The sequence below is a fragment of the Melospiza georgiana genome, chromosome 3, assembly GCF_028018845.1.
Source record: "Melospiza georgiana isolate bMelGeo1 chromosome 3, bMelGeo1.pri, whole genome shotgun sequence".
NCBI classification, from domain to species: Eukaryota; Metazoa; Chordata; class Aves; order Passeriformes; family Passerellidae; genus Melospiza; species Melospiza georgiana.
The window spans coordinates 71,747,914-71,759,781 of record NC_080432.1 but is presented as its reverse complement, the minus strand read 5'-3'; the positions used below and the strand labels follow the sequence as shown (position 1 = coordinate 71,759,781).

At 39.0% G+C, this 11,868-nt stretch overlaps 1 protein-coding gene across 1 annotated transcript in view; it reads right to left on the bottom strand.

The window, feature by feature from the left end:
* Window positions 1-6,237: 6,237 nt before the first annotated feature.
* The window catches only part of STX7 (syntaxin 7), a 29,919-nt gene continuing 24,288 nt past the window's right edge, over window positions 6,238-11,868 (bottom strand). Inside the window, exons 7-10 of the mRNA XM_058021295.1 lie at window positions 11,737-11,827; window positions 11,058-11,130; window positions 10,190-10,272; window positions 6,238-7,646 (exon numbers count right to left, since the gene is read on the bottom strand). Coding sequence (XP_057877278.1) covers window positions 7,554-7,646; window positions 10,190-10,272; window positions 11,058-11,130; window positions 11,737-11,827 — 340 coding nt within the window. The 3' untranslated portion in view covers window positions 6,238-7,553. The remainder of the gene's footprint in view (window positions 7,647-10,189; window positions 10,273-11,057; window positions 11,131-11,736; window positions 11,828-11,868) is intronic.

Below are 11,868 nucleotides of genomic sequence, written 5' to 3'. Positions count from 1 at the left end.
TAGAAAGATCCTTTTCTGTCTCCCCTCCTCATCCTGTCCTCTCCTCTCAAATATTTTTCTTACTTTCATTTAGTCTTGTGGTCTTTTTGTAACATTTCTGGGTTTTCAGAACTCTTCTAGTCTATGTGCACAACTTACAAAATATCCCTTTAGCCTTTTTTTCTTTTTTCTGGTAGAGCTGTGTTTGCAAATGGATGAATCATAAACCTCATAACTTTCTTTTTTTTTTTTTTTTGAGAAATAATTTCTACCTAAAATACAGAGGAGTTGAAGTTTAACTAGAGTGTTTATGGATATCTTATGTCCAAGGGGAAAGAAACTTGAAGTCAAACTTCTATGGTCCTGGCAATGTTCAGAAGTAAATTTGGGACTGTGGGTGGGGAGAGGAGATGACAGGAGGGTTGTATTGCAAGGAAATGCTTGGCTCACTGGACACTTGCCTTTTTTCAGGTGCAGCTCCATCATAAAATTAGGACTGCAGGGATTAAATAACAAAAAAATCTCACTCCAGTATCTGCTAGAATAAACAATCTGAATTTTTATCTTTACTGGGAGGAGAGTGATAAGATCAAGTCTATAACTGGTTGAGAAGTTCATGGAAGTTTCTGAATTGATGATGTCAAATTGCTTCATCACTGAATGCCTTTGACACTGAGTGAATAAAATGTTTGTTTCCAGCCTAGAACTACTGACTTGTACAGCAATCATGTAGCCAACCTAACTGACCTTATTTGCAGAGAGTCATCACAGTGGGGTGAGCACTGCCTTAAAGCAGAGTTGGTTCTGCCTCTACAGGCTTCCAGGGGAGCAGAGGAAAAGTTGCCGGTACAAAAGGCAAGATCAGGAAAAGTCATGCAGTGTTGTTATTTTAAAAAATTACTTCCTGTTTGGGTGAATTGACACAATGTTAAGATATGATTATGCTTATTAGAGAGATTCCTCTGCCCAAACCAAAGTGCTGGTGAGACCATGTGCCAAAGTCAATAGTACGGATTTTATTTAACAGTAAATATCAGGTGGAGAGAGACAGAGAAATAGAGGAGAAGAGAGAGTGAGAAACAGATTAAGTAGGAAGAGAGACTCCACCCCCATGGATCCAGTGGCATTCTGTTGCTACTCTTCACCCTGCTCCCAGTGGGGGCTCCAGGAAACATGGAGTTCAATGGATTATTATATGTTCAGGTGTATGCAGGAATACCCAAGCACCTCCTCCCCAGCAGTTAACAGACCTCTGGTGGAAGGCCTCAGGAATGAGTCTGAAGGTCTTTGATGATTTATGACCCCTTCAAGACATGAGAGCTGCCTCCTTTACAACTGAGCCAAAACTCCCCAAACCCTCCAAACCTCTCCTCCCCCTCAGCTAGCAGGAGAGTGAGTATACCTGGCCTTAGCAAATGAGTCTGTGGGCTATGGCCTCCCCCTGCCCCAAACAGACAGAGCTGATTTTCAGGACAGCTGCTGAATTGACTTTCCTTGTGGATACATTCTTCTCCCCCAGCTTTGTTTACTTCTCCTTGGACCTGAGATAATTGAAATTAATGATGCCCTGTTCTGTTGTGTGGCCACTCAGGCGCCCGATTGCCCTTTTTCCAGGGATGCCGCTGTGGGGCAGATGAACAGTAGTGGCTCACTGCTGCAGACATCTCCCCTACCCTAGAGCTTCAAGCCTTGCAGTCCCTGCTTGGGAATTTACAGACTACTTTGTAAACTAACAGAAACAATACAAATCAGAGACAAATGTTCTACTTCGTTTTTCTATTTGAAGTTCTCAGATTATTTTAAATAATGATTTGCTGAAGACATCAAAACTATGGCTGATACACGATAAGAAAGCCTCAATTTGTTTTTCTCATCTTACAAAGACAGTACAAATCTACTTTTTAATAAGCATTTCTGATCCCCCAAACTTCTTTAGCCTAGTTCTCCCTGACAACACAGTGGCTAATCTCCAAGACAATAGTTATTCTTTATCTAGTTGAAGAAAAGCTGTTGGAGAACAGCATATTAGGCAATGAGGCATCTCCCTATTTCAGTAATACTGTGGCAGAGAAGTTCTTGAAGACAAGATATGAAGGACCCGATTTTGGGGTTCCAGTTTCCTCTGCATTGAGAACATCTGTGTCTATGAGAGGGGAGAGAGGAGGGGGGAGAGGAGGTGGGTGGGAAGGGAGCAAACATGGTGCAGATGGCAAGGAGTGTATTTATCTACCCCCTCCCCAGTTTGCTGGCTGATGTTCTCCTGTGGAGGGGAAAAGATCCTCTCCTTGTCCCTGCTTACCTCCTTTAGATAAAGGTCCATCCAGTCTGCAGGACTTGGGAGCAGCTGAAGCTGTTGCTGAGGAATTCCCTGTGGGTCTTGGAGTCCTTCCTTCTCAGATCAAACTTGGCAGCTACAGTGAGTTCCAACAGCTTTTATGAGTAAAGGTGGGAAGGCAGATTATCATTTATACTGCCTGGATTATGCAGTGTGCTTAGTCCTTCCCACCCTTATTATCTCTTCAGACTTCAAACTGTACTGCCAAAGACCAAACATTTTCTGCATAAATATTAAAAAAAGGAAAAACACAATTACAACTCAGTCCAGGATGAATCTTGAAGGAGGAAGGAGGGGTGAAATGGGCTAGTGACTTCCAATTTTCTTTGTGTTTATTTTTAATTTTCCGCTTTTACAGTTTTTCAAAATATGCAAGACATATTTTGAGATGTGACAGAAATAAAAAGAAAAAGCTTCAAAATTATTATTTTTATTGTGCTAACAAGCATTTTAATCTAGGTTATTTTTATCTTAAATAAAAAAATATATTTTAGCAGCAGTAGCAAAGAAGTGTTGTGTTCATATACACAGAGATATAACTATTAAAGAGCAGACATTTATATTGAGTATTTCTTCTTAGGATATTCTTGCAAATGCAGAATCATAGAATAGTTTGGATTGGAAGGATCCTTTGAAAGTAGTCCAGCCCTCCTGAGATGTGCAGTGACATCTTCAACTAGACTAGGTTACTCAGTAATTAGTAATTAGAGCCCAGTTCATCCTGGTCTTGAATGCTTCCAGGGCTGGGTCATCCACCACCGTTCTGGGCAACCTATGCCAGCATTTCACCACCCTTATTGTAAATAATTTCTTCCTTATATCTAATCTAAACCTACCCACTTTGCAGTTCAAAACCATTCCCCCTTGTCCTATCACTACACACCCTTGTAAAAAGTCTCTCTCCAGGTCTCTTGGAGGACTTCAAGTACAGGAAAGCCACAATTAGGTTTCCCTGAACTCTTCTCCAGGCTGAACAAACTCAGCTCTCTCAGACCTCAGAAAGGAGGTGCTCCAGCCATTTTGCTCCTCTGCACCACACCCACAAGTGGGATGCATTTCCCTTCTTGAGTACTTTTCTGGTATTTGAAATAGTGATATACTTGGGATAGGAGCAAACCAAATCACTACAGCTGTGCTTAATACTAGACATTCAATACAGCCAACAGGAGAAGTTGAGAATGAGTTAAGAAGCAAGTTACAGCATCATTTGTTGTTCTCTGCCTCTAAAAGGTGAAGATTTTGCTAACTTTTCTGGTTATTCCTGGATTTGTGGAGTTCTTTATTATTATGCAAACACAACCCCCTTTATCATAGAAGGATATCATGTATCAGGATACTGAAAGCTAAGTAAATGCTTTGTTATCTGCATTCTTGAACTACAGAAACCCCTGTAGCATCAGGGCCCCCCTCAGAGACTCCTACATGGATAAAGATGCCTGGTAGCTGATTGCTTTCAGATATTTATTCTTGCAACACTTATATTGCAATGGCATCTAGAATGGCTCTGCAGGTGGGCACCTCATCAGAGCATAATTAGTCCTCACTCCACAACAGCTTTGGGTGAGAGCTCTGGAGTTAATTGCAAACTGAAAGGGAAAGCTGTGTGGTACCCACTTAAGCACCACTTTGCACCCCAGGTACCCTAAGAAACAGAGTCATCAGCTGTTGATACCCAGCAGCAAGGAGATCTCTGTACTTTCCTCTCTCACTGGTGCTCCCTAAATCATCAACGAGGTTCAATCAGAATTAAACAAAAGCCAAGCAAGTATATTATTTCACATGTGATACTCAACAACACAGTGCTTGAAACATCCTAGGCCAGTGATATACTATGAGGGTATTGGTTCAACTTCACTAACAGATCACGTCATTCTCTCCCTCCCTCCCCCCACCTTTAGACCCCTTACTCCTTTTTTTCATGGTTTCAAACTACTGATATCCAAAATCTAGCCCACCCCTCTGACACCAAACATATTTGCTGACAATACACACACAATGTGCGGGTGGGTGACTTAAGAAAGCTCCTAGGTACGAAGTGAGCTTGGTATTAGTATTGCATACCCTGCTGATTACCAGAACAATTTAAAAGGGTGCAGGGAAAAAGAAAAGAAAAACCTTTAAAAAGCTGTGTGCCCCTGTGATTTTCAGCCCTTTGAAAAAGTAAGAAAGAACAGAAAAACACCCCTGGTGTGTGGTTAAGATAACTACAAAGGAACTATTCTTAGCAGGTTCCTTCAGTAAAATGAAGGGTGCTTTGATTGCATTTTTTGGCCTTCCTAATCTGACAGATATTGATGGATAATTCAGAACAGCCAAAATCTTTGTTCTAAAAACATTGACTCATACATGTTACACCCAGATGTTTTATTGGATTCTTAATAGATATCAAAACTTCCTTTAAAAACTTGAAAGTTGCATTGCATACATTTAAGAGTGTATGCATGTAGGGGAGGGAAATGACAGAGAGAAGCTCCATTAAGAGCAGCTTAGAAAGGAGTATTTATGCCCCCCAACATGGACACTCTAAATACAACCCCTCCCAGCACTTTGTTTCTGCCTAATCAAGTTTGAAAATGAACAGCACCAAGATCCTTAATGTGCAATTAGGGCCTTGCAGGCTGGTCTCTCCAACAGGTACAGGAGCTTGTGTGTAAACACTCCAGCACTGACCTCCCCACCAGCCCCTGGGGTCACAGCAGCCACCACCATATCTGCCACAACATCCCTGTGACTTCTGAGAACTGGCCCATTGTCTCATCCAGAGGTAAAGAGCTCCAGTACCCCACACCTCCATAGGATTCAAGGAAGAATTCTTTCATCTGAGAGCATGTGGGGGAGGCACCCCCACACCACAAACAGGGTTTTATTTCAATAAATCATGAATGAAAGAAAGCAAGGCACCCACGGGCACTCTCAGCAGCATTCTTCTCCCTCAGAGTGCCCCAACCACTAATACCAGAGAGCAGCTGAACAGGCACATGACTCTGAAAATAAAGAGACAATTCCATGTGGGAAATAAAGACATGCACACAAATCAGACACAGAAGAGCAGTGACCGCAGGTTGCAGCAGGGGTTTGGGAAATGCAGTGCTGTGAAACTTGCAGAATTTCCAAGTTATTTGGTGTTGTTGCCCCAGCTTGATTCTCACCAGCTCCTCATAGTGGAAGCTTTTATGTACTGGCTATCCCACCATGCAGTCACTACTGGACAAACTCAGTGAAGAGGGTATTCACCCCTTCACAAGGTAAACAATCAAACAAGATGGTAAATATGCCATCTATTTCCAAGAACAATATTATTCAAGGTGGTATGCATTTTAGTAGAGAATCCTCCTAGTAGAAAACCAAACAAGAACAAATGCAATGTAATGAATATCAACCATAGACAGAATTTCTGATCCGTCAGGAGTCAGATGTGAAGTTTTGCTGCCAAAGAGCTCTTTTCATTCCTCAGCATGTCAATGAAATCAGTCACTGACAGAGACAGATATGAGGTATTGCAACAGGGAAAAGATTCTCCTGGGCAAATAGGATTAGGTCATCCTTCTGTGCCTGTTTGCAGTAGCACAAAGAGTTTGTTAAACAGTAAAGCCAGGAAATTTCCAAAGTCAGTTTTAGACAGTCCATTGGTAAGAAAGCTACCCAGCTAAATGTTGACTGCTGTTCTAGTTTAGACTAGTGTAGTCTGAAACCAAAAATCCCTGAGCATTAGCATCACTAGCTGGGAATGCAAGATCCAGAAGTATTTTCATTAACAATGTGAAGTACAGTACAGGAAGAGAGATTTCCTGGGGCCACCTCACCAGCTGAGCTAAAATTCTCTGGAGTTCTTCAGAGAAGTTTCGATCATTCACATAAAGGCAAAGACAACAGCTGTACTTTTAAAGATGGATTCTGAAAAAAAAAAGCAACTACAAGAAAAGTGCACTCTTTAAAAGACCTTTATTTTGGTTGCATGGTTACAATTCATTTATGCTTACAGTTAGATTCTTTCCAAATAATATTTCATAGCTCACCATGTACACAGTGTATTCTCTATCATTCTGTTATGGAAGAACTTTATAAAATACAGATTAAGTGACTTTTTTATCTGTACACTTTTCAGATTAGTTAATCAAGATTAAGTAAAAAGGCAAATAGATTAATTGGCAAAAAAGTGGTTTTACATTTTTAATATATTAGTACAAAATGGCACAAAAGGAAAAAAGGTAATTTTAAAGGCTATAAGCATCAAACTTTTTAAATGTTTTCAGTCAGTTCAACTGATTTAACTTAATTTCAAATACCAGTGTTGAACTTGGAATTGAACTTGTAATCTTCTTTTCTTAAGCTGTGTGATAGACATCACATACAACTTTGCACCTGTTCATGGAAACTAAATCACAGCAGTTTCAGAACAGTGACATTCAAGTGCAGCTAGGAAGTTGGGAATTTCTATTCTTCCCAGTAAGTCTACAAAGTCACAGACTAGAGCATATTTTTGTATAACCAAATTCACTCATGCACACTTCAGATGCAAAGATACCAGATGTGTGCAATAAAACACAGTATTTCTTAATGCAAGGACTGGAACAAAAAATTCACATACCTACATCATTCAACCTCCCTATCTTTCTAGGAGGCTTCCAGACATAACCATACTTGATGCCAGATATAGAGATAAATGGAACATTTAAAAGATTTCAAGCAAACTGAAGGCTTAATTCACAGGCTTCAGGTATAAAAAGATATCACATCAACTTCAGCAATCTATGTTTTATGTTTGAACCACCCATATCAAATGGGTAGGTGAATGTGATGGAAGGGAAAGAGAGAAGAAATATTTCTAACTTAAAAATAAATTCTGAGATGTGAATTCATTGCCTCAAGCAACAATTCAGGAGTTTGTTTTGGCAGCAACATTTAGCAATACCCCAAAAGATAATTACCCACCCTGTCAACACAAGTTATCATTACTTTGATTAGCCCCCTAAACCTTAAGATGCTTCATGTTTAAGTTAACGGAACAGTTTATGATCTTGACTGTTATTTTCCTGGTAAGACAGCACCCACATCTGAGAGGTCAGGCAGCTATACTTATGGCAGTACTGAGAACATTATTTCTCAGGTTAAAACAAAAAGTCTTATAAAAAAAGTGTGATGAAGTACAGAACCACTATTTTACTCAGCTTCACAATGAGCAAACCATGACTATGAATTTCCTAATTTAAATACAAATTACAAAGCTTTCTCCAGAGACTTATCTTGCAATTAACCATATGATGACTCCAAGAAGCAATGCTCCAATAGTAAGTATAATAATGAGTATGCACATCTTCTTTCGAGACCTTTGCTGGCAAAAGAGAAAAAACAAAGTTGATTGAAAACTGTACCACATCAGAAAACTATTCAGATGCTTTTATGGTCCTACTACTTGCGCCCTTACATATAAAGATGACCAAGACAGCTAAAGATGTTTAAGGAAAAAAAAAACCTATCTACATTACTTTATGGCTATATTATTCAACAGAATGATTTCAGTGGTATTTTCTGGTACACATAATAAATTAATTAAAGAAAACACAGTAATGCAATGAATGGATGTAATCAGAACTCCAGGGGAAGTAACATGAGGTGACAGCATAGAGAGGAAAATGGACAATCAGTTGCATAACAGAGAAAGTAGAAATGGTCTGCTAGAAAAAAAAAAAAAAGACTATTAGTGTATATACAGAAGGGAACAACAGACTAAAATTTTGGGCTGCTGTGTATCCATTCACAGTTATTTTAAAGGTGATTTTGCCAAGTTTCTTAGGTAGAACTTGCTCTTAAAGAAAACAAACAAACAAAAAAACACAAATGAAAGAGACATGACTAGAGAACCACTTAAATAGATGTCATTACAATAAAGTCCAAGCTATGAGCATGTTGAGAACTTTCACATTTTCCATACAGGTCTATAACTTGAGATACCAAAGCGCTCAAGAACAGTAGCAGTCTTTCATCCTTTACCTGAAGGGTATAGAATCTAAAGGTTTCCTTCAGAGGATGGAAGAAAATTACCAAATGGGTTTCTCAGGCTCTTGCTAATAGCCAAGGAATAACAACTCTGATCTTGGGATTCTAGGCCATAGTCCCAGAAGTAAAGACAGTCTGTGCTGAATTTGGCAAAAGTTCTTCTGCCTGGGTGGTTTTGATATTTTGGGTTTTTTTAATTTTCTCTCTGAAGAACAACATCTGTGTCAGTTCTTCATAGAAGCTGTCAGTTCTCTGACCAGTAACAGCCAGACCACCACATTTCATAACAATTCTCTTCTTCTAGTTTTATTGTCTCATTGCCACTTCTTCCACAATCAGGCTAAGATTTCTTCATTTCATTGTTTTATTTGCTAGAACTCAATCAGCTTGCTGGAGTACCTTCCTCTTCTGTCCATTATCATCTCCTTACACTCACAATCCCTTCCTTCTGCATCCTGCTGACACCTCTCTTACCAGAAATTCACTGAAGTCAAACATTTCCCCTGTGATACTTAGCAAGGCATGGCAAACTTAATTTCAACATACAACTGATCATCCTTCCCACAAGTGCTGAAGCAGCCTGGCTTTGCCCATATTGCTCTGCTGTGTGAATGCACTCCTCACGGCAGAAGAGTGATACAGAGCTCACCCAAGCACAAACAGGAGCTGTAGGAGTATCAACAGCCTTGTCCCTCCCAGCATACCTGGGCCTCTAACACTTCCTTGAGAGGGTCAGGCCAGATACAGTAGTTGCTGAAATTTTTCAGCACCTTGGAACACGGATAAGTTTTCAAGGAAAGGAAAGCAAATCCAAAGCAAACTACACAGTCCTTTCATCCAAACACAGAGCAACTCTGCAGTGTTTGGTGCCTCTTGCAAGACCCACTGAACAGAAGCTTGTCAAGTCTTGATAACTTTCCTTTGAGATCAGAAGATCCTTTCCTCCTCAAAATAAATCATGAAGCTTTTCATTTTAAATTTCAACCAATATAAGTGGAACCTTATACCTTCCACTGAAATTTTTGGCTGCTATTATTTTTTTCCTGAATTTTTAAAGTATCAAAATAGGAGTCATCAAACACACTTAATGTGACAATTAGTCCCACTGAGAATACAGTTCAAGGATGCACCCTCTCCTACTTCTGAAATCAGCAGGCAGTCTTTCAGACATTCTGTCACTCATTTACTGCCCTAGCTACTACTAACACACATAAGAGGATTTTTAAAAACAAAAGTCTAAGGACTAACTCTAACTTAAAGGGGAAGATTAATTACTAATATGATTATTTCTAATAAGTTCCAAAACTGTTATAAAGAAATGGCATTTAAAGTTATTGAAGGTCTTTTCAAAGAAGTTTGACAGTTTAAAATATGTTTTTAGCATCAAAGTAGGAAATAAAAAAGCTGGATATATACAGCTTCAGGAAGATTTCAGACAGCAAAAATTGGTAATAACTGGACACATTTTCAGAAGATTTTCCTGCCTATCTTCTCTACTTCTCCAGTGATCTCCAAAGGCTTGCTCTCCCATATACAGGAACCTTAAACTTTTTGAATTATAAAAGTAGGAGTCTGTTTGTGTAAGGCTTTTTTGTTGGTTTGGGGATTTTTGTTTGTTTGTTTTAAGTAAAGGTGTAACTCCTGGTACTCTCATAGAATCTCAGAAGATACTGAAACAGTCTGGCTGGAAGCAGCCTCACAGGAAGCCCAATGCTTTCAGAAGTCACTGACTTATTTCATATTGACCTAGAAATACCACTGTAGTCTAACAAACTTTTAAGTCTCCAAACTTAAGGCAACTTGCTAGGCAAAATCTGAAGTGCATAAGAAAGTGTAAGTCAGGACTACTGGAGGACATTTTCATACAACTGGCATTACCTGGTAGTTCGCTGCTCTTGACAGCTGCTGGTTTGCTTGCTGCACATGTACATCTGCACTTTCCACATTGGCTTCTATGCTGTCTTTGTTTTGAAAAGAAAGATTGCAAATTTTGATAAGTCATAACCCAGACAAAGGTTTGGAATGCTGAAATACACTTGAGAGTATATAAACAGCTGCCCCAAAATGCTGTTGTCTTCATCAGTATTCATCAGTGTACCTTGTATTATGAAAGCTTGATCCATCCTACACTTATGCCTGAGCTCATTCCAGAACTGCCCAGGCATAATTGGCTGAATTTATGTTAGGTAACAGCTCTCCTGTTCTGCATACAAGGCTAAAACTTCAATACCAACCAAGGCAGAAGTTTTTCAGTACTTCTACTTTTTTTTTTTTCATTTTTAAATTACCTTTTACTTGTTCTCAAACTTGCTACCGACTACTCTCTGCTCCAACTTGTCCTCCAACTTGCTAACTGACTACTCTCTGCTCAGATTAAAAGAAGTCCTAAGGTTTATGAAACAGAGGCAATGGACCACACAATACCCAAGAGGCATGATTCTAATTTGGTGTTCTATCACATTGACACAGAGTGTATTTTTTCCAATTTTATGTACCAACAGTTCTAAAAACTACTTTAGAGACATTTTATACACCAGAAAAATTACATGTTTTAAACTGGATTTTAAGCACTCTTACTGTATTCCCAGTCATCTCAGCCAGTCTACCCATTATTAGGTTCTATCTGATTTGCTTTAGCATTGATAGTGTCATTAAAGGAATTTTTCGAGCAAAGGGAAGTTCTACACTGCAGCTCACCAGAGAAAGTGAATAAAAAAATTTCAGGTAATATTTGAATTGGACTTACCTATTACATCACCTTGTTCATGAATCATCATTCCTAGATCTTTGAAAATTTCATTGATGTCCATAATATCAGCCTGCAAAATGAAATCATTAACGTACATCACACATTTAAGCATCTATGTGCATTATTTAGATAGAAATACTGTTCTTTCTCCTCCAGGATGTGCATCCATGACTCCTTATACTACAGGATGAAAAAAAAAAACCCTTAATGTGCTTATTTTAAAAGCTTTTCTTGTACTTCAAGGCCAAGTTTATGAAGCCCTTTCAAAAAAGTCCACTTAAAAATGAACATGATGAAGAATACATTGGGAAGATGTGTGACAAGAAGTATAATTTTGCTACATTTATGTTCACTGTTTAAAATAGTTCTATATTATGACCATATTGGAAAAAAATTGTATGTATCTTTTCTTGCAATCACATAAGCACTCTTATTCCACAGCAGAACCACTGAAGTTAGACACAGTATATCAAAACATGGCTTTCATACAGTAGATTTCAAATGTACATTTCACATCCTAAGGTAATATTTGCAGTTTTGAAGGGAAAAACCACACCCACAGACAAATCCAAACTACTCAAGATTCATGCCACCAATCAATGCTCATGCTCCTTTAAAAATGCTGTTTCTTTGGAACATCAAAAACATGTTCTGCTGTAAAACCACTTGTACTTACTTCAAGCTGCCTAATGGAAGATTCCCTCTCCTCGATAAGACGGAGGTCATCTTCTGTAATTTCTTCATCTTGCACTTGTGCTTGTGGTTGACTATCACACAAAAAAAAACCAAAACCAAAACCCATGCAGAA